The sequence below is a fragment of the Periophthalmus magnuspinnatus genome, chromosome 18, assembly GCF_009829125.3.
Source record: "Periophthalmus magnuspinnatus isolate fPerMag1 chromosome 18, fPerMag1.2.pri, whole genome shotgun sequence".
In the NCBI taxonomy this organism is placed as follows: domain Eukaryota; kingdom Metazoa; phylum Chordata; class Actinopteri; order Gobiiformes; family Gobiidae; genus Periophthalmus; species Periophthalmus magnuspinnatus.
In genome coordinates this window covers 4,332,082-4,353,080 of record NC_047143.1, presented here as the reverse complement: position 1 = coordinate 4,353,080, position 20,999 = coordinate 4,332,082, and the positions used below count along the sequence as shown (strand labels likewise).

The following is a 20,999-nucleotide window of genomic DNA, read 5'->3' as shown; positions in this document are numbered from 1 at the left end:
CTTCTTTGCTCCTCCTGCTAAGGCCTTCTTCGCTCCTCCTGCTAAGGCCTTCTTCGCTCCTCCTGCTAAGGCCCTCTCTGCTCCTCCTGCTAAGGTCTTCTTTGCTCCTCCTGCTAAGGCCCTCTCTGCTCCTCCTGCTAAGGCCTTCTTTGCTCCTCCTGCTAAGGCCCTCTCTGCTCCTCCTGCTAAGGCCCTCTCTGCTCCTCCTGCTAAGGCCTTCTTTGCTCCTCCTGCTAAGGCCCTCTCTGCTCCTACTAAGGCCTTCTTTGCTCCTCCTGCTAAGGCCCTCTCTGCTCCTCCTGCTAAGGCCTTCTTTGCTCCTCCTGCTAAGGCCCTCTCTGCTCCTCCTGCTAAGGCCTTCTTTGCTCCTCCTGCTAAGGCCCTCTCTGCTCCTCCTGCTAAGGCCTTCTTTGCTCCTCCTGCTAAGGCCCTATCTGCTCCTCCTGCTAAGGCCTTCTTCGCTCCTCCTGCTAAGGCCCTCTCTGCTCTTCCTGCTAAGGCCTTTTTTGCTCCTCCTGCTAAGACCCTCTCTGCTCCTCCTGCTAAGGCCTTCTTTGCTCCTCCTGCTAAGGCCCTCTCTGCTCCTCCTTCTAAGGCCTTCTTCGTTCCTCCTGCTAAGGCCCGCTCTGCTCCTCCTGCTAAGGCCCGTCTTGCTGCTTTAGCTACTCTCTCCGCTGCTATTATCATTTCATCATATCATATCATATCATTTCTGACCAGGGACTCCACAGAGTCCACTCCCAACTAACTATAACATTGTGTTATATTGTACATAGGTGTGGGGGAAAAAAAGAGTGATATTGGAAGTATTAGTATTCTGAAGTTTTGTTGTAAATAGTGTTTTTTGTGTTTTAGTGTGTTTAGTGTTTTAAAAGGAAAAATGAAAAAAAAAAGCTTTTTTTAAACCCCTCCCTGCTCCCCCTGCTTTTCCCCGCGCTGCTTCTCGTGCTAAGGTCCTCTCTGCTCCTGCTAAGGCCCTCTCTGCTCCTCCTGCTAAGGCCTTCTTTGCTCCTCCTGCTAAGGCCCTCTCTGCTCCTCCTGCTAAGGCCCTCTCTGCTCCTCCTGCTAAGGCCTTCTCTGCTCCTCCTGCTAAGGCCCTCTCTGCTCCTCCTGCTAAGGCCTTCTTTGCTCCTCCTGCTAAGGCCTTCTTCGCTCCTCCTGCTAAGGCCTTCTTCGCTCCTCCTGCTAAGGCCCTCTCTGCTCCTCCTGCTAAGGTCTTCTTTGCTCCTCCTGCTAAGGCCCTCTCTGCTCCTCCTGCTAAGGCCCTCTCTGCTCCTCCTGCTAAGGCCCTCTCCGCTCCTCCTGCTAAGGCCTTCTTCGCTCCTCCTGCTAAGGCCCTCTCTGCTCCTCCTGCTAAGGTCTTCTTTGCTCCTCCTGCTAAGGCCCTCTCTGCTCCTCCTGCTAAGGCCCTCTCCGCTCCTCCTGCTAAGGCCTTCTTCGCTCCTCCTGCTAAGGCCTTCTTCGCTCCTCCTGCTAAGGCCCTCTCTGCTCCTCCTGCTAAGGCCCGCTCTGCTCCTCCTGTTAAGGCCCTCTCTGCTCCTCCTGCTAAGGCCTTCTTTGTTCCTCCTGCTAAGGCCCTCTCTGCTCCTCCTGCTAAGGCCTTCTTTGCTCCTCCTGCTAAGGCCTTCTTTGCTCCTCCTGCTAAGGCCCTCTCTGCTCCTCCTGCTAAGGCCCTCTCTGCTCCTCCTGCTAAGGCCTTCTTTGTTCCTCCTGCTAAGGCCCTCTCTGCTCCTCCTGCTAAGGCCCGCTCTGCTCCTCCTGCTAAGGCCCTCTCTGCTCCTCCTGCTAAGGCCTTCTTTGTTCCTCCTGCTAAGGCCCTCTCTGCTCCTCCTGCTAAGGCCTTCTTTGCTCCTCCTGCTAAGGCCTTCTTTGCTCCTCCTGCTAAGGCCCTCTCTGCTCCTCCTGCTAAGGCCCTCTCTGCTCCTCCTGCTAAGGCCTTCTTTGTTCCTCCTGCTAAGGCCCGCTCTGCTCCTCCTGCTAAGGCCCTCTCTGCTCCTCCTGCTAAGGCCCTCTCCGCTCCTCCTGCTAAGGCCTTTTTTGCTCCTCCTGCTAAGGCCTTTTTTGCTCCTCCTGCTAAGGCCTTCTTTGTTCCTCCTGCTAAGGCCCTCTCTGCTCCTCCTGCTAAGGCCCTCTCTGCTCCTCCTGCTAAGGCCCGCTCTGCTCCTCCTGCTAAGGCCCGCTCTGCTCCTCCTGCTAAGGCCTTTTTTGCTCCTCCTGCTAAGGCCTTTTTTGCTCCTCCTGCTAAGGCCCTCTCTGCTCCTCCTGCTAAGGCCTTCTTTGCTCCTCCTGCTAAGGCCCTCTCTGCTCTTCCTGCTAAGGCCTTCTTTGTTCCTCCTGCTAAGGCCCGTTCTGCTCCTCCTGCTAAGGCCCGTCTTGCTGCTTTAGCTACACTCGCGGCTGCTATTATCATTTCATCATATCATATCATATCATTTCTGACCAGGGACTCCACAGAGTCCACTCCCAACTAACTGTAACATTGTGTTATATTGTACATAGGTGTGGAAAAAAAAAAGAGTGATATTAGAAGTATTAGTATTCTGAAGTTTTGTTGTAAATAGTGTGTTTTTTGTGTTTTAGTGTGTTTAGTGTTTTAAAAGGAAAAATGAAAAAAAAAATGCTTTTTTTCTGTTGTAAATAACATGTAAATAGTTTGATTCTTGTGTGTGTTAAGCAAACAAAAAAACATATAAATAAAATGTTAGGGATCAGCTTTTGTGTTTTCTGTTCCCACTCTTCTTGTCGTGTTTCTTCCCACAGAGCTGGTGGTGACGAGGGATCCTCCCCCTGGTGCCCTGGTGGTTTTCTTTTCTTGTTTTGTCAGGTTTTTGTGTGTTGGCGGCACGGTGGCTGAGTGGCAACACTCATGTCCAACCAAACCCTGGTTTGTGTGGAGTTTTACATGTTTCTCCCCGTGTCTGGATGGGTTTTCTCCGGGTACTCCGGTTTCCCCCATCAAACAAAACATGAACACCAATAAAAATAAAAAAGGTTACTTAAAATACAGTTCACAGTTTTTGTCCTTTGTGTTCAATGACACCTTTGTTCAGTGGAATACTTCTTGTGAAATATATAGAACAGTTACAAACTAATAATACATTAACTTCCAGTACCTGGTTTTCCTGATTAAGAGGTGACTATTGTATCATTTGTGTCCACTGCACATAGAGCTTTAATGTGTGGATTTGCATGTTTCTCTTTGTGTCTCAGTGGGTTTCAATGAGCAACACACTAAACTTTGACGTGAGAGAATTTTCCTTGTGTTCAAATTGAGTGACCAATGAACACCTTTGTTTCACGCATTCCCTAAAATAAACAAATCTGATTGCACAGTAGCCTACTGTCTGGCTCAAGGCACGACGAGGGAGTGGTGTCCAGACAGCGACCGATATCCTGTTTAAAAATACAGAGGTACATAATGTGGATTTGCCAGGTGACTAGTTAATAGTATTTCCATAGTTTGCACAACACCCTTGAGGTCATCATTCAATACTCTGGCATGTGTCCTCTGTTTGATTAGAAGGTGGTTAATTTACCAAGGATACACGTTACATTACCCATAATGCATCAAAATAATTTAAAGAAAAAAGGGGCATGGATATATATTGCATTGAATATATTTAAGTTTGATTAAATAGGCTAAAAACTAAACAATAAGCGATACATGTTCAAATGTTCATACTGGTTACATCCCCTACAACAGTGCAACATGAAACTGTTAAATTTGAATAAAGATGTGTACAGTGTGTTTGAGGATTAAAGGGATTTAGATTAAGAAGACATTATTAACATTAGAAATTACTGCAATAATAAGTATAATGTAAGAATGTTCATTTCTGGTGTAAGCGTCAAAGACCAAGAGATTGAAAAGTAAAGTCAGAAGGTTTAATGAGTTCTACAGGTAAAGTGAACGATGAAGCAACAGACTCTCAGCAAAGGACAGAAGAGAGTCCTGAGATGTGACTGTGACAGCTTTTATATGGTCCCCCAATAAAATGAAATGAACTGGCACAGAGCATAGAAGGCAAACAGCGCCCTCTACTGCATCCTTGAGGTTAAAAAGATTTAAGGTTTTTTTAAAAAAAGGAACAAAAGGGAATCCTTATCTTTACTAAATTTCTAGACATTGTTTTTTGAAACAAACAAATGTGCTGTATGTTGCAGGTGAATTTGCTGCGCTTGTTTTTGATTGATTTTCTCTCTCTCCCTCTCTATAGATAGACAGATAGATACATATATATGGAGAAAGACAGAGATAGAGAGACAGAGAGAGGGACAGATAGATATAGATATATATCTATTCACACACACACATAGTTATATGCTTGCAATAATACCCTAGTGTCTCCCAATCCCATGGCAAAACTTTTGTCAATGTGTGATGATATGTATTTGAAAACGTCTCCTAGATGTTTGATTGTTGTCATGGGTCCCAGCGGTGTTGGTTTGGATCAGGTACGGACCGACAGATACCGTCAGAAGCCGTCCGTCGGTGTACACTATAAAAGATAGAGGTTACACTAGTTAGAGATCCTGGCAAGTTGACGCAAGCGCCAAAAAGTGTACATACAGGTAAGAGCGCAGTTTGTGTGATGGCTCACGCCTAAACACACCAGTGCCCAGATACAGTAGCAGTCCCACACGATCATCAACGCGGTGTCATCTTTAAAAAAAAAAAAAAAAAAAAAAGTATTCTGCCATGTTCTTTGACTTTGCAGAACAAAATTGAACAAAACTACTAGAGCCTGTTGAAGCATCCATTTTAAATAAGATATTTCTCTAAAGCCGCACTCACATGTAGTTGGTCACAGTCATGAGCTCTGGGTAATGACCGAAAAGACGAGATCGCGGATACAAGCGGCCGAAATGGGTTTCCTCTGAGGGGAGGCAGGGCGCTCCGTTAGAGATAGAGTGAGGAGCTCAGTCACACGGGAGGAGCTCGGAGTAGAGCCGCTGCTCCTCCACGTCGAGACCCAGGACACGCTGGAGGGACTATGTGTCTCTGGCCTGGGAACACCTTGGGGTCCCACCGGAGGAGCTGGAGAACGTGTCTGGGGTGAGGGAAGTCTGGGAGTCCCTGTTTAGACTGCTGCCCCCATGACCCCGCCCCGGATAAGAGGAAGAAAACGGATGGATGGATCTCCAAAGCTCTAAATGCTCCGTTCCACCTTGTGATGTCATGAAGTGGTAGTTTTCAAGTGAACAGCTCCTTTTACCTTTAGTTCAGTAGAGAAAATAGCGTGATATAGGCCTTTTAAGCCATTCCTGTAAATTACACAAGACCCTGCTCTGGCAAAACATGTGAATGTGGCTTAAGGGGGAATATGTAACTCTGTCCGGTGAAGTGGGTGAAGCCTCTTGACCAGGGACACGACAGAATCATCGTCATCTGGACTGCAAACTCTCAACTTTTGTATTTCTGGGTGAACACTCTGCCCCTGTTTTTCTGAACGTCAGTGAATTCATTCAAAAATGTAAAAATGAACAAAATGTAAGAATATACATTTTATTATTTATTCAGGTCAATTATAATCAGCTGGTTTATATTGGTGGATCAAAGTACATCCATTCACATATTCTGTCCGTCAACTAAAAAACAAAATATAAAACTGTTTTATTACTTCAGTGAGAATTTTCTTGAGGTGAGTGGAAAGTGAACAGTCAACTTACCTCATAATTTTTGTTGTAGAGAGAAACAAAGGCTATTTCCCCAGTGTTCCATGGGGCCTGGTCCTTCCACTCCTGATTATAACGTTTATCTGCATCTGGTGGACAACAGCCTTCAGCCCAAATCTGAACAGGGATTTGGAAATAGTTTAAGAAATACTGTTATACTTTCATTTCTAACATATTAATACAATCATATAAAAGAACTCTTGAAACATATTAAAAATCTCAGTGGGCTTGGTAAGAAAAAAGTCAGACAGTGTATGTGGCACGAATCTCAGTGTTAAAATAACATTTTCTTTCCATGTTAAATGTAAAAACTGAAAAACTTACAGTCACAATGTCGTTATTCCACAGTAGGAATAAAGTCTCAAATTTGAATATGAGAGCTTCGTCATTGCCCACCTCAATATGGACGCTCCAGCCTTTAATGTGCTGAAATGTAGCAACAGAGAGATTATTGTTTTAAATGTAGAGGATTGTTGTAGTCGAGGTGGGAACAGTTGATTTCAGGGTCTCAATTCCACAGCACAAAGTCCCAAGTCCCAAGTCCTTTGCTTTGAGTTTCATGTTTTATATGAAATGATAGAATGGCTCACATTCTTTATATTTATTTCCCTGGGATCCAGAATTCACACTTCTCCAAAACTTTATGAAGGTGTGATTCTGGTCTGCTTACAAAGCAGTTTATGTACAAATAGTTTTGTCCTGGTCACAAATAGAGGGAAGGACATGCTTCAGTTTGATCCTGTGTGAATGAAGCTCTGACAGAACATCTGACTCTGAGCTGTGCAGAGAATAGTGTTTTCTCAACACTTAAGTCAAAGGGCTCAAACAAGTCTCACATATTTTTATAAAGTAAAGTTTATAAAGTATCAAAATAGTGACTCAAGTCTGACTCAAGTCCACACCTCTGTATTGAATCAATAAATGTTATTTAAATACTAACGCATGAATCTACTCTTTTCAGACTGAAACTTCTGCCATAATGGTCCAAATGGTTTATGATTAAAGGAGATCTTCTCTCTGAGATCTCCCTCTCCCTCTTTGCATTTTTGACCTGAGAACAAAAGAAAAGATATTTTTGTTCATCTTAACGTGTGGATCTTAAATGTGACGTTAAATTGCAGTAAAATACAATAAAATGAAAGTGAACCTGAAGACAAATTCAGCAAAACAAATGAAGATGCTCACCTTTTCTGAAAGATAAATGGACATATCTAACCTGCTAGCCGCCACGTTCCAAATAGGAATTGAGCATAGACACTTCTTCTGACTCCATTGACTCTGGTTCCAATTCACTTTTTATTGAAATTTGGTGCCCGTCTCTCTGTATCTGCTGCTGTGGGGCAGTGAACCTCGTGATTTTGTTCTTAAACTGTTCATATTAACCCTCTACATGATCCTGGGTTTTTTTATTTCACTATTGTGTCTGTAAATCAAGATATGAACACAGACAACAATAACCTTCTCTCATTATTCTGACATTTAGCAAATAAAATAATTTTGGTAATCCTAACTGACCTAAAACAGGTAAAAAGTTTCATCTGATTTCATGTCAGACAGTGGGAAAAAAACAAACAAAACATATGTGTCTTCTTATATATGTAAACTACTGGTTTCATCTGTATATACAGTCTATGAGGTGGTTTTTGTTCTTTGTTGACTTTGTTGACACTAGGAGCGATTGCCTGAGAAGACGTCTTTCCAGCCTTGTCAGCACAGGACGCCTCTTGAAACTTGGATTCCTGCTCTGTAAAATAAATATTATTATTTCATGAAATGTTTGTAGAACAACTGACATGTTGTCCACCACAACAAAATAATATGAACTTACGGGAATATTTCTGTTTAGTTATGCAAAAGAGAATCGACACAATAATGGAAACTCCAGCTAAAACAAGCAGTCCAATCATTAAACCAATGACAAGGGGAAAAATCTTCAGCGTAAAAACATCATCTGAAATAATACAAAAAAATATATAATTTTATTATACAAACTATGACAATGTTTATTCTAGAGCAGTGGTTTAAAACTGTTTGATCAATTCTATTAAAATTGTCATAACGACTGGAGGGACCAAGGATGCAGACTCAGAAAACAGTTCAACAGAATTTATTTACAAAAAACATGTGGACGGTGGTTAGCGGAGCAGGTGGTGGAGGGCTGGGTCGGCAGTGGATGTTCTGGCCCAGGACAAGGTGAGCTGGATCGAAGGCTGTGGTGCACGGATGGTCCAAGGTGCAAAATCTGGCAAAAAAAAAAAGTAATATAGCAACAATAAAATAGTAAAATAGAAGTAAAATTGCAGCAGTTACTTAAAGTGCAAGGGGTCAGTATTATTTAGAGTGCAAGAGGTAAGTAAAGTGCCTCAGTATGTTTACAGTGCATCAGAAAAACAATGCAATAGCTACTGGATGTACCCACATGGGAGGCACCCGGTAGCTATATATCCAACTGGTGTGGATACGGCAGTGCAATAACAGTCATAATCTGATAGTCTGGATACCCGTCTGGTATTGTTAGTCTGCACAAGACTGGTGCTCTAAGAGCCAATCTTTGACGACCCGTGAGAAGCTGTGAATATCTGCCATGTTCTTTAAGTTGTCTGGAAGCCCGTTCCATTCTTTGATGGCTTTGTAGGAAAAGGCTGATTGGGAAAAAGCAGACTTTCTTTTGGGAACATTGCAGTCACCCCTTGAGACAGACCTTCGTGCTCTGTTAAGAAGTTGAGCACGTGGCTGTACAAAAGTTTTCAAGGGGGGTGGGGCAGCATCATGAAGGATTTTATGCACCAGGCGGATATCAGAGTATCTGATCAAATTGTCAAAGCTTAAAACTTTGTATTTGTCTAATATATTGCAGTGGTGGTATCGCCGGGACTTTTTATCAAGAATTTTGAGTGCCTGATTGTGCAAAGATCTTATTTAAATATAGGTCGCTTTGGCTTGAGACCAGGACGACATGCAGTCCAGGATGTGAGAGATTATCATTGCATTGAAGTAAGATTTTGCAGCTTCCAATGACAATGAGTTCCTAATATAACGGAAGTTTGTGACATTATATTTCAAAACCTTTCAGACCTTCTTAACATGCTTCTTAAAGGTTAGTCTGGAGTCCAAGATGACGCCCAAATACTTGACTTCCTCTACGTTTTTAAGCATGTAACCGTCCACATAAATATTTGTAAGAACACTGTGATTTTGTTTGTTGGAGAAGTACATTGTGACCGTTTTTTCTGTATTCAATGAAAGGTTCATGCTGTGAAACCACTCCATTGTCTATGATCGCTTGTATCTGTGATCTTGCCCTTTCTGGCATTACCCAAAGCTCATGACCAAAGGTGAGGGTAGGAATGTAGATTGACTGGTAAATCGAGCCCTAACCTGTCACATGCAAAGGAATTATTATTTTATATAATGTATCTTATTTTATAAACTGGTGTGACAAGAAAAACAGTTCATGAAGGTGTGACCTGGTCTTTGTTCAGGATCACCTTTTCTCTCTTCAGGCCAGAGCTGGGACACTGTTAAACAAGTTGGGTCTTTGAAATAAAAATCTATTTTCAGATTACCTGGAAACTCTTGGATTAAGTCAACTACATTAGACATTAGACAAGTAGCTGACAAAATTGTGACTAAAGATGATTTCTATGGAGATGGATATGTTTAATGTTATAGAAACACTTTTTGAGGTATAAAGTTGATTGAAAAACGTATTTTTTCTTCTAAACTCTTACGATTATCAGAGATTTTTAGTTCTTACAATTATATTATTAATTAATCTTGACACCTCACCTCCCACATTGTCCCACATTCAGACTCGTGCCATTGTGTCAAAGCGAAAGGACCGGGTGGAGGCAGGTTCTTAATGAGGCGGATACAATTCTCAGGAAAAAGTTTGTTTCAGCTGCGATACAACAATGAGCGGTAAGGATAATATTTAGATTTAATAGATTTTTTGCTATTTAAAGATGCAACGTGTATCTTTTGTGGTTGGGGTTCATGTCAACCGCTTGTCACCTTGGAGATGTTATTTCTTCGTCAGTCATGTTCCACAGTATGGCATTCATTACATTTACTCAATCACAGCTGTTTTTATTGTTCAACATATCACTCCAGTAACTTGGCTTGATGGTTACATGCATGTCATGGATGCATTTAATGCCCTACTGTGGAGCATTCAGGGTAAACAATAATATCTCTGGGATGTAAAAGCAAAAAACAAGAAGTATTAATTTATAGTTTTATTATGGTTGCTAGGTAACAGTTGAGCAATTATCTCTACATAAGTCACACATGCAAAAGAACAGTTTTTGGTTTGTTTTTTCGACAGAGACCCGCATCGTGGTCCTGGGGAAAACTGGAGTGGGGAAGAGCAGCTTGGCCAACACTATCTTTGGGGAGAAAGTGTTTGAGGCGCGCTCCTCTGCCAACTCTGTCTCCGCCTGCTGCGAGTCCATCACTAAAGAGGTGAACACAGGGAGGTCGGAATTGTATAATAAAAGTAATAATCCTGACAGTTTTAGAAGCTAACACTCCAAAAAAGTAAACATTCATGTAAAGGGCTTTCTGGTGGAAGGTCAGCTACCTGCCTGTCTCCATGGAGATGCTATTTCTTTGTCTGGAATATTTCACGGTATGATATCTTCTCTATCTTGCATTTTTCTATTTAGAGGTGTTTTTGTTGCTAAAAAGAAAATGCCTTAGAAAACACATGCATTGGTTTTGTTAGTGAGATCACCGCTCCACAGATCTGATGACGGCACAGTGGTTAATACTCACACTTCACAGCAAGAAGGTTCCAGGTTCGACTCCTTCTGTGGAGTTTGCATGTTCTCTTTGTGTCTGGGTGTGTTTCCTCCGACACTCTGGTTTCTCACATCAATCAAAAACATGCACCGTGGGTTAAATCCTCCAGCTAAGGCAGATCTGATCAAGACTAGCTCAAGATCTGGACATGGGTCCCCCGGCGTTGGCAGGTTTAACCCAGACACAGAAGAATGGGTCAAATGCAGAGGACACTTCCCTACAGTGACAATATGGGCTACCTTAACTTAACTAAAACCTGATCTGTAGTTTGGCCTGGTGGCGTTCTCTGCTTGTTCATTTCAGTTCTATTTATTTTTGTAAAGCCCAAAATCACAACAGTAGCTGCCTCTTCTCTTAGGGCTGAACATGAGCATTGATTTAAACAACAGAAAGTTAGAAAATCAACAATGAAACAGAAACAGACAAGTAAATTAATCAACAGAAAACAAGCAAATGGAGAACTGTCCCAGAACATCCCCTGTTTTTAGACCCTCCTTCTCAGCAAGGAAAAACAAAAAACAAAAACAAAAAAAACAGTGGATAAAAGAGAAACCTCGAGGAGAACCACTTGAAGGAGAGATCCACTCCCACGGACGGGCAGCTGCAGATGTGTCCAGGGCTAATGTGCATCCATTTACAGATAGAGTTCAAGTCTGTAGGACCAGAGCCACTCAACTAAGGGACAGAAGGAGGTTTATAGGGACAGAAAGAGGCTCTGTTTCCATGATGGATACGTTTAAGGGCATACTGTGGAACATTCCAGGCAAAGCAATGACATCTCCATGGAGACAAGCAGAAACATGACATAGTGCAGCTTTGAACTTTTCCTCCAGAAGGTTTGATTTCATGAAGCTGGTCGCTGTTGTTAGGTCACGTCAATAACAGTGAATAATTGTAAACTGGTGACGTTTCTTCTCACCCTCATTAACTGTGAAATCGGCAGGTGAACGGGCACCTCCTGAAGTGGATCGACACGCCCGGACTGTTCGACACGGGGCGCGAGAAGGAGATGAAGTCCGAGATCTTAAAGTGCCTCACTGAGTGCCACCCGGGACCCCACGTGTTCCTCATTGTGCTCAAGGTCGACCGACACACGTCCCAAGAGCAGGCCGTTATAAACAAACTCCAGGAATACTTCTCCAAGGGCGCGCTGGAGTACGCCATTTTGCTGTTCACCGGCGGAGACCAACTGGACGAGGGAACGACCATCCAGGAATTTGTGTATGAGAATGAGGGTTTGAGGCAGCTTCTGGAGAAATGTGGCAACCGTGTCCATGTGGTAGACAACAAATACTGGGGAGAGAACAAGGACGTTTACAGGAGCAACCGGTACCAAGTGTCTGAGCTGTTCCGAACCATAGAGCAAATGAAGATCGCCAATGGTGGACGGTTCTACACCAACAACTTCCTGCAGCTCAGCATGGAGGAGATTATGCTGAAGACTTACAGCTGCACAGCGGGAGCACTGCTGTTGGCTTTTCTTGGCAAAGCAGTCCTGGATTCAGCCACTTAGCGTAGTTTTAGCTGAGCAATCACACCTATACCAATCTTATCTTTCTCTGGTTATTGCGGCGTTTCAGATGGCATCGCAACATTCTATAGCAGTTCAAATTAAAGCCGCAAGCAGCGATAAAGACACGCACAGCCCTCTATCCTCCTGCAACTGCCATATCCACTCCACAACTCCAGTACTTTTTTCTTCCCGTTGTAAATTCTGTGTACTTTCTAGTGGGACCTTCCCTGTTATTACCAATGTATCTGCCAAATTTAATGCATATCAGTAAAAGTAATAATAATATTCCATGTCAGTAAAAGTAATATGTAAGGTATAGGTAGATGGAGGTGTAGAAATGACTACTTGAAAATATTGTCTCAGGTTTAGGCTTTTGTTTGAGTTCGGTCACTCAGTATTCATTTTACCTGCCTTTATCTGCATTAAATAACACTGGTCTATAGAATGTTGTGATGTCGTCTAAAACTCAGCAATAATGATATAATATCGCTTGGTAGTTTGTCCTGGTTGAGGTTCCCATTTAATTCTAAGGCTATTTGCACTTTACCCGTTTAAACCAAACCTTTACAAGAGCATCGCACCAGCATTTGGGTCAATTATGTGCCGTTTGTTTTGGGTTTGGGTGTTTTTACTATTCTATATATTTTTGTCTGGATTTGTGTTTTGTCTGATTGTGTGGCGGGTGTATTGAATTTAAAGTAAATAAAGGTACTTCTTGTCTTTTTATTTGCTAATAGGATATACATATGGTGAAACTCAATAGCCTGCTGAACTTTTCTTTTGGTACGGAGCGTCTGGCCCCCTTAGTTTGTGGAAAATCAAAAAATACAGGAAGCAGTGCTGAGTTCTAAAGTAGAATACATGTACAGAAAATTACATCCAAAATGCACAGACAAGGAAGACATTTTTCAAACAGTTTAAACCCTCATTTAATAAAAGAAAAGTTATACTTATTTTTGTCTAATTGTAACTATTGTGCAGTTCATACATGTTTTGCTCCTTGTTTACATTATGGTTGCTATAGGTAACAGTTATGAAATCACCTCTATGTACGTCACATCTGCTGCTCTGTCCAAACAAGAAGTAAAGTAATAAACTTGACCAGAATTCAAAACGACCAAACTAGGGAAGATTTTAAATCAAACTTAAATATAGGCTTAAATAATGTCACATTAATTATGTTTTAGTGAAATGAGTAGGCTAACCTGCCTATTTTTATTATTCTGAAACTGGTGTGATGGGAAAAGCAGTTAATGAAGGTGTGGTATGATGGTTCATAATCCTGTGTTACTAAACCTTCACTAAAGTAAAAGTTTAGGACTGTACTTAAGTACACATTTTAGGTATCTGTACTTTAAATAAGTACATTTTAAAGTGGATACTGTTTACTTTTGCTCGACTACATTTGAGAGCAGTATCTGTACTTTCTACTCCACTACATTCTTGAACTGGACTGAAAAGCAAAAGTATTTTTTATTACTGTTAGAAACCTGAAAAGTCTGAGGGGTTTATTTTGAACACATTCAGATAAAAACAGCTAGGATCAATTTCATTGTTTCTGTTGAACAAATCTTTATCCAAATCACTATGCCTGAAGTCCCAGGGCCTTGTGCTTGTGCATTGGTGACTCCGCCTGCTTCACAAATGAAAGTACAGTGACAGTCCAGTGCAGCTGGAGACAGCAGAGTCCAGACAAACCAAACCATGCAAGGTAGGCCTTCTCCACTCTGCTTTTAAAGGAAAAGACTTAGAATTTAACACTTTTACAGTTGTTATCCCAAGAGAGGAGATGCATGTTGTTCAAACTCATTTTTCTCATCTATTCATTTCTGTGCCAATGTGAGCGCCCCCTGGTGTTCACACAGGCCATTCACTACAACAGAGGTGGAAAGTAACGAAGTACAAGTAGTAAAAAAAAATCTACTTAAGTTTTTATCTAAGTAGAATCTGTATTTTACTGAAGTACATTTTTACAGTGGATAGTTTTTACTGTTACTTCACTACATTTGAGAGCAGTATCTGTATTTTCTACTCCACTACATTTTTTAACAGGACTGAAGTAAAAAGTACTTTTCATATGATTTGAGGGCTTATTTTTACCATGTTTGTGGTGACATCTTCATTATAGTTTTTGAGTTCAAGCTTCGACTTTGAGCAAACAAAAATAAACACACAAAATTCATAAGAAAAATTAAGATATTAATTTGTATTGATACTGTTGACAAAATATGTATCATTTTTATCTATATCAGTACATTTACACAACACTTGTGTGAAATACTTTAACTTTTTACTCTTAACGTAACTTTTTTAAATGGGTACTTTAATACTTTTACTTACATGGATTTTTCCATGTGATACTTTTACTTAAGTAACTTTTTACCTCTATATTTGTACTTTTACTTAAGTAACAAACTTGAGTACTTCATCCACCACTGGACTACAATTAATAAAGTGTAAACTACAGAATATAAGTATTTGCTACAGAAATGGCCTGGAAACCACAGGCCACAGACCTTTAGATAAATGATGAGTGATTGTTTGTGATTTGTTGTTCGTGTGTTTGTTTGTGAGTGTGTTATTAATGTGATGTAACCCGGGGGAAGTTAAGGTCCCTTAACATAAATAACAGACAAGTGAGTAAAGCAAAGGACAAAGCAGCGTATAGTGGTAACAGACAAAGTTTACTCAGACAGTCATGATAAAAGGCTTTTCTTTTGTTTATATTAGGTTATTAGCTTCAAAACACAACAAATCTGTACTGAAATACAGAATTTAACTGAACCTTATTAAAGTAAATCACAACAGAACCAAAAGTAATGTGACCAAATAATTACTTAAATATTTCAAATAGGAGCTTATGTTTAAACAATTCAGTTGTATTTATAATAATAATAATAATACTAATAATAATAATAATAATAATAATAATAATAATAATAATAATGTATTATTATTATTATTATTATTATTATTATTATTATTATTATTATTAGTAGTAGTAGTAGTAGTAGTAGTAGTAGTAGTAGTAGTAGTAGTAGTAGTAGTACTATTATTATTATTATTATTATTATTATTATTATTTATTTCCAAAGGATCTTAAAATGGCTGACCTTTAAATTATAATAGTTTCTGGACTATATTAAAATATGCTGTGTGTTAGAGTTGAGCAAATAGGCAAAGTCCACAGCAAACAAAAAATAAAGAGATGAAAACCAAAGCAAACTCTATACAGGCCCAAATAATCATTAAATAAAACTAAGGGGAAAACAGTGACTGGCTCCTGAGAAAAATGAAGTTTGTGCAGCAGAAAACAAAGACATTATCAGTACATGTCAAACAAGGCCCAGCTTACAGTTAATTATCACATAATTGAAAAACCTTAAAATAAACACAAAGCAGCAACAAATTATCCAGACTGGAGGCCCGAGGGCGACTGGACTGGAGGCCCGAGGGCGACTGGACTGGAGGCCCGAGGGCGACCGGACTGGAGGCCCGAGGGCGACTGGACTGGAGGCCCGAGGGCGACTGATACCTAGTGAATATGTGGAAGTTATAAACGACATGCTTAAGTTACACTGTTGTCTATTTTGTTCATCTGTTAGTCAGAGCAGCCTTTATGCAAAGGTCCCTCCCAGAGCTGAAGACGGGACTGTGGTTTATATAAATATCAATACATTATTGCTTGTCTTTTAACTTCAGTTGTAATTGCTTGGATTATTTTTACATTGTCTTTTAGTTCAATCTGAAGACTTCAAACTCTCCATCTTGACTGCACTCTGCTCACAGCAATAAGGAGGAATGAAAGGATTGGATTTCCTTCACTGTCGTTTAAAACCTTTGCCAGTCCCACAACTTCCTGAAAAGCTCAGATTAAAGTCTAATTTGAGTTAATTGAGCTTCAGACAGAGCAGTGCCCCTCGTTAGCATCATCACAACCCCAGAGAACTAGGGAATGTTGACAACATCAGCTGCAAAGTATCAATTCATGGGTTTCAATAAAAAAAAATGTAGTTTCCTGATTTGAAGAAGGACCTTTTCTCATTCACAGGATATAATACTTTGATTTGAATTGTGTTATTGCTATAGCGACAGAGGGATGCTGTCATGCCAGACCCTTCGAATCAGGAAGGAATCTTTATGCCTGAAACCCATGAAGATAAAAATACTTATTGGAATTATGAATCATTAAATATAGATTAATTATGATGAACCCTGGAGATGTATTTATTTATTTATTTGACAGTTGAATCTTTCTCAGTGGTTCTGTATCATGGCCACTAGATGCCGCCATTTCACTTCTTCTTGGGTGAATTTGAGCCACTATAATAAGACTCAATCACTGACATATTTTCTGTTTTATTCAGAGCCAAACTCGCTGAGAATCGTCCTGCTGGGGAAACACGGCAGCGGGAAAAGCAGCCTGGCAAACAACATTCTGGGAGAAAAGATTTTCAGAGTGAGCTACAGGAGCGACTCAAAGATCCGAAGCGTTCAGACTCACTCCAGGACCTTGAAAGAGCGCAAAGTGACGGTGATCGACACTCCAGGGGTCGTGGGAACCCAGGGCGTGGGGTGGCAGCGCGCGGAGCTGGAGGGACACTGTGAATGGCTGAGCTGCCTGGTCCAGTGCGCTCCGGGGCCTCACGCGCTGCTGCTGGTGATGCCCGTGCAGAGGTACACGAGACAGGAGCAGGCTGTGGTGGAGCACATCAAGACACAGTTTGGGGAAGAGGTGCGTCCTGGGAAATCATTTAAAATGTCTATGTTCTATATTTATTATCTATCCTATAGCACAGCCAGTATATTGTAAGTTCTAGCTACTTTAAAGCTGCGGTATCTGTGTAATCCCAGGTCTAATCCATAGTAAAAGCCATGGATCAATCACACCTGGACTTTAAAGCTGAATTACCTGATTTTCACACTAGCCCCAGGGCCGGCCCAACCTATAAGCAGAATAAGCAGCTGCTTAGGGCCCCGAGGCCACCAGAGGGCCCCCAAGAGCCCAAATATTTAGATTGAAAATAATATATCACGCTCTATTGGACACAGGGCTGGTGTGTTTACAGCAGCCTAAATATCCCTCTCAAATGATTATATTTGTTTTATATCTGTAGTAGCAAAATATCTGTCCATTTGTTTTTGAGTCGGGCAGAGGTGAGGGCAGCTCTGTGTTTACACTGGTACAAGGACCCGACATAATGTAAATTTAAGCCCACTGTCGCCAACTGGAACACAATAAAATCCACCAGAAATGAAGAAAAAATGTCTAGAATTTTTTACATGTTAACGCCCCTTATATGTTTGTGTTCTGTTCTTGTGACTGTGGTAGTTGTGACATTCTGGATATTTTCAGTCTGATGTTGGTCACATAAACACAAATACAACTGGTCAAGGTGATGAGAGCAGAATTATAATGTTGTCAAATGTGAATCACCAACAGTTGAGCCAGGGGCCCCACAGGCAAATTCAGCTTAGGGCCCCCTGAAAGCTAGGGCCAGCCCTGCCTAGCCCTCACAAACCTTTTGGTAAATAGTTAATATCCACATGCATAAATCTATGCACAGTTTTAAAACATTTTTTTTCAGATGGTAAAGTGAAACTGTGGTGGACCGCCCAAGCTCAGCCAATCAGAACGCTGCTCTCTGTGCTTACTTCCAGGTTCTAAGTGGCGAAGCCTCTACCACAAAAGTTCAAAAAAACAGAACTAGTTCTTTTTAAACAGTCTGCAGTGGTCCACAGTTTTTCCTCACTTACCTTATGTGTTCAGAGCATCATAATTATTCACGGCGATGAGTTTAGAAGTGCTTTTCACAACTAGCATGCACTACCTGGACAATAAACAAATTTTGAAGTACGGTACATTGGTGAAGTAAATATAGATGATCAATGATAATATTGAAACCAAACCATGAAACAGAATTATCCCAAAAAAACTATTCTAAATGTACAAAATAGTTTTAAAAAATGAATTGCGATACAGTAAATACATAACAAAATGCAACACTTAAGTAGTTAGTGTGCGTCTATAATGAGGTAGAGAAGTTCATAATTCAACCTTCTACAGCTCTGATCTAACTATGGTACAAAAAATTAAGCAAATATTTCCCACTAGTGCAAAGAAAAAGTCTCCACCGTAAATATTGACCCCCAAAAATGATTGTTCCATCTGTCATGTATTGAGCGATAAGTTGATATAGCATTTATCATGACAGGCGTAGGTACAGGAGTGTTAACTGTTGACCAAATGGGCCACTTTTACTTCACACTAAACAATATTTTGTCCGCTCAGTGTGACACCACCTCCTCATCCTAATCAATGCTTTTCTCATAACAGATGTTCCGATTCACCATTGTAATTTTCACTCATGGAGACCAGCTCCCGGAGAACACAGACATCTTGGAGTTTGTGGAGGAGAACACTGAGCTGGCCAAGCTGGTGCAGGCCTGCGGGGGGCGCTGTCACGTGGTCGACAACAAGCACTGGACCAAAGAGCGGCAAAAGGAAGACCCACAGCGGAGCAATGAGTTTCAGGTAAGATTTAGGGCTTAATGATTATGACTTTTGTCTGTTCTGTGCAGTGGTGGGTAGTTCTCAATTACATTTACTCAGTTACATTTAATTGAGTAACTTTTGTAATTGTACTTTTCAGAGTACTTTCACTGCTACTTAAGTAATAATTTTGTTGAAGTAACAGTACTCTTACTTGAGTAAACATGTTGGTTCCTCTTCTGACTGTAAGTGAATCTACAAGTGACAAAAGCTTTATCTTGACAATATTAAATTATTTGAACAGCGCTCCTTCAGATGATTTATTTTTTCACATTTTTGTGTCTGTCCTTTGAAAATAACAGATTTTGTGCATTGTTTAGTTATTTTTTTAGTTTTCCTTCAAATAAGTTTAACTCCAAATGATATAATTATAATTATATCAGATGTTATGTTCGACAGTTCCTCTTTTAAGTCACTCTTAATTGAGTAGTACTTTTACTTTTTTTCAAATACTTACTTGAGTAATTTATTGGACCACTACTTTGTACTTTCTACTTGAGAAATAATATTTTGAAGTAACATCACAGGTTTCTGCAGAATCAATGAGTGAAGCACTAAACCCTGTTAATCTGAGATGAGATAAATTTGATTTCATTTGTAAATAATAGATGACCAATGAGTTCCTTTCATTTCACATGTATCACTGAAAATAACAGATCTGATTGGACGACCGGGCTTGAGACGCAACGGAGGACGAGGGGATCAGACTGATATCAATCTGTAGGAAAAATACAGAGAGATATTATTCTGGATTTGCCAGGCAAATTAATGATACTTTTTTGAAGTTTAAATTAAATGGAAATTACTTCCATATTATTTTGTTTCTGAATTTTGTTTTATGATTGTATTGTGACCTGAATAATCATGACTACTAATTAACGTAATCATCTTGACACCCCTAGGTGGAAGCGATCCTGAATACTGTGGAGAAAATGGTTGATGAAAACCAGAAGTATTTAAGCAATGATGCTTTGGAACAAGTAGAGCGTGATATTCAGACAGAGCAGAGCCGCATTCACACTGACAGCGGCTTGAGCCTGGAGGAGAGCAGAGAGCAGGCCAAAAACTCTCTCCTCGATAGATACATAGACCAAGCAACAAGATGCCCGCCTTATGCCAAATATGCTGCAGTTATGACTGGAGTAGCAGGTGTGGCACTGGTAGCTATATTGGTGCTACCAAAAGTGATGAAGTTTTTTGCAGAGAAGCCCCCACTGCCCCTTCCCCTCCCCCTCCCCGTGGTGCCCATAGAGCCCCCTGCTCTGCCAGATCTCCCCCCTGCACCTGAAGTGATCCAAGAGGTTGTCCAAGAGGTTGTCCAAGAGGTTGTCCAAGAGGTTGTCCAAGAGGTTGTCCAAGAGGTTGTCCAAGAGGTTGTCCCACCCGTGATATCCGAGTTTCTGAAGTCCATTCTGACACCACCAGAGGACTACGATCCATTTGACCAATTCAACTAGTCTTAAAGGAACTGTGTAAGATTTTGATTTTAGATTGTCACAAGATAAAAGGTAAACATGTTCAAATCAAATATAGTGACTGATAACAATTATAATGCTGATTTCGTCTTAATTACAAAAATACTACACATGATGGCTAAGTTCTTTATGCTATAATTTGGTGTTTTGGTTCAAGACAATTATAAAATCAGAAAGCAGAATGAGCCTGACTTGAGGTGCTTCAGTCCAGTTGGTTTAAACCTGAAAAAAACTGTCTCTGATCTGAATGGTCACAACCTAAACCCCAGCACCTGCAGCCAGACTCTACAGTTCTTTAATGTAGAGTCTGGCTGCAGGTGCTCTACAGTTCCTAATACCTAAATTAAAACTTACACCAATACAGCAGGTCACTGCTTTTTCATGCAACTTAATGAAAAAGCATATTATGATTTTAAATTCTATAAACATGACAAAACTGTGCACCCAGATGAGTTTCAAATCAAATATAGCTTTTACTGATAACAATTCTAATGTAGAGTTATTCTTAAATAGAAAACAAGTGGACATGGTAGTCTATTTACCTGTTATAATTTGGTGTTTTGGTTCTCAAGAAGATTATCCACTCAGAAATCTGAATGGGTCTCACAAGAGTTTCAGGGCAGCTGTAGAATAGTAGCTTATCACCACAGAGTATGGAGTGAATGAAAACTGCACTGTATAGCATCTTTGAGTGTTCAAAAAAGCACTACATAAACTGAATACATCAGTACATATCATTTTAATACTGCTATAACTAATTAGAATTTGAGTGCATGTGTAACAGTAACAGCCAGTTACTTCAAATGCCCACTAGAGATTATATATATATATATATATATATATATATATATATATATATATATATATATATATATATATATAACACCAAAGGAAGACCAAATCAGTCACTGTTCAAATGCACAACAAACAGATGGTATTTCAGCAAACTCAGATTTATTAGAAAAACTGAAGTAAAACA

At 40.6% G+C, this 20,999-nt stretch overlaps 2 protein-coding genes and 1 long non-coding RNA gene across 3 annotated transcripts in view; 1 reads left to right on the top strand and 2 right to left on the bottom strand.

The window, feature by feature from the left end:
• Positions 1-5,521: 5,521 nt before the first annotated feature.
• Positions 5,522-6,721, bottom strand: LOC117386226 (uncharacterized). The gene is made up of 4 exons (XR_004542653.2): positions 6,617-6,721; positions 6,001-6,102; positions 5,671-5,793; positions 5,522-5,589 (listed from the first exon to the last, which is right to left on the bottom strand). It is a non-coding gene; the product is annotated as an uncharacterized LOC117386226 (long non-coding RNA).
• Positions 6,722-6,786: 65 nt separating this feature from the next.
• The window catches only part of LOC117386679 (butyrophilin-like protein 2), a 36,475-nt gene continuing 22,262 nt past the window's right edge, over positions 6,787-20,999 (bottom strand). The window contains exons 5-7 of the mRNA XM_055229235.1: positions 7,505-7,627; positions 7,303-7,420; positions 6,787-6,823 (exon numbers count right to left, since the gene is read on the bottom strand). Of these exons, the coding sequence (XP_055085210.1) occupies positions 6,787-6,823; positions 7,303-7,420; positions 7,505-7,627 (278 nt within the window). The remainder of the gene's footprint in view (positions 6,824-7,302; positions 7,421-7,504; positions 7,628-20,999) is intronic.
• LOC117386681 (GTPase IMAP family member 7-like) lies at positions 9,519-12,149 on the top strand. The gene is made up of 3 exons (XM_033984089.2): positions 9,519-9,597; positions 10,004-10,140; positions 11,423-12,149. The coding sequence occupies exons 1-3, from the start codon at positions 9,591-9,593 to the stop codon at positions 11,990-11,992; spliced, it is 714 nt and encodes a 237-aa protein (XP_033839980.1). The 5' UTR covers positions 9,519-9,590; the 3' UTR covers positions 11,993-12,149.

What these genes read in the sequence shown, in the direction of transcription:
- LOC117386681 (XM_033984089.2), top strand. An exon ending in GCGAGTCCATCACTAAAGAG is followed by an intron (nt 10,141 to 11,422) that starts GTGAACACAGGG and finishes TGAAATCGGCAG; the next exon opens with GTGAACGGGCACCTCCTGAA.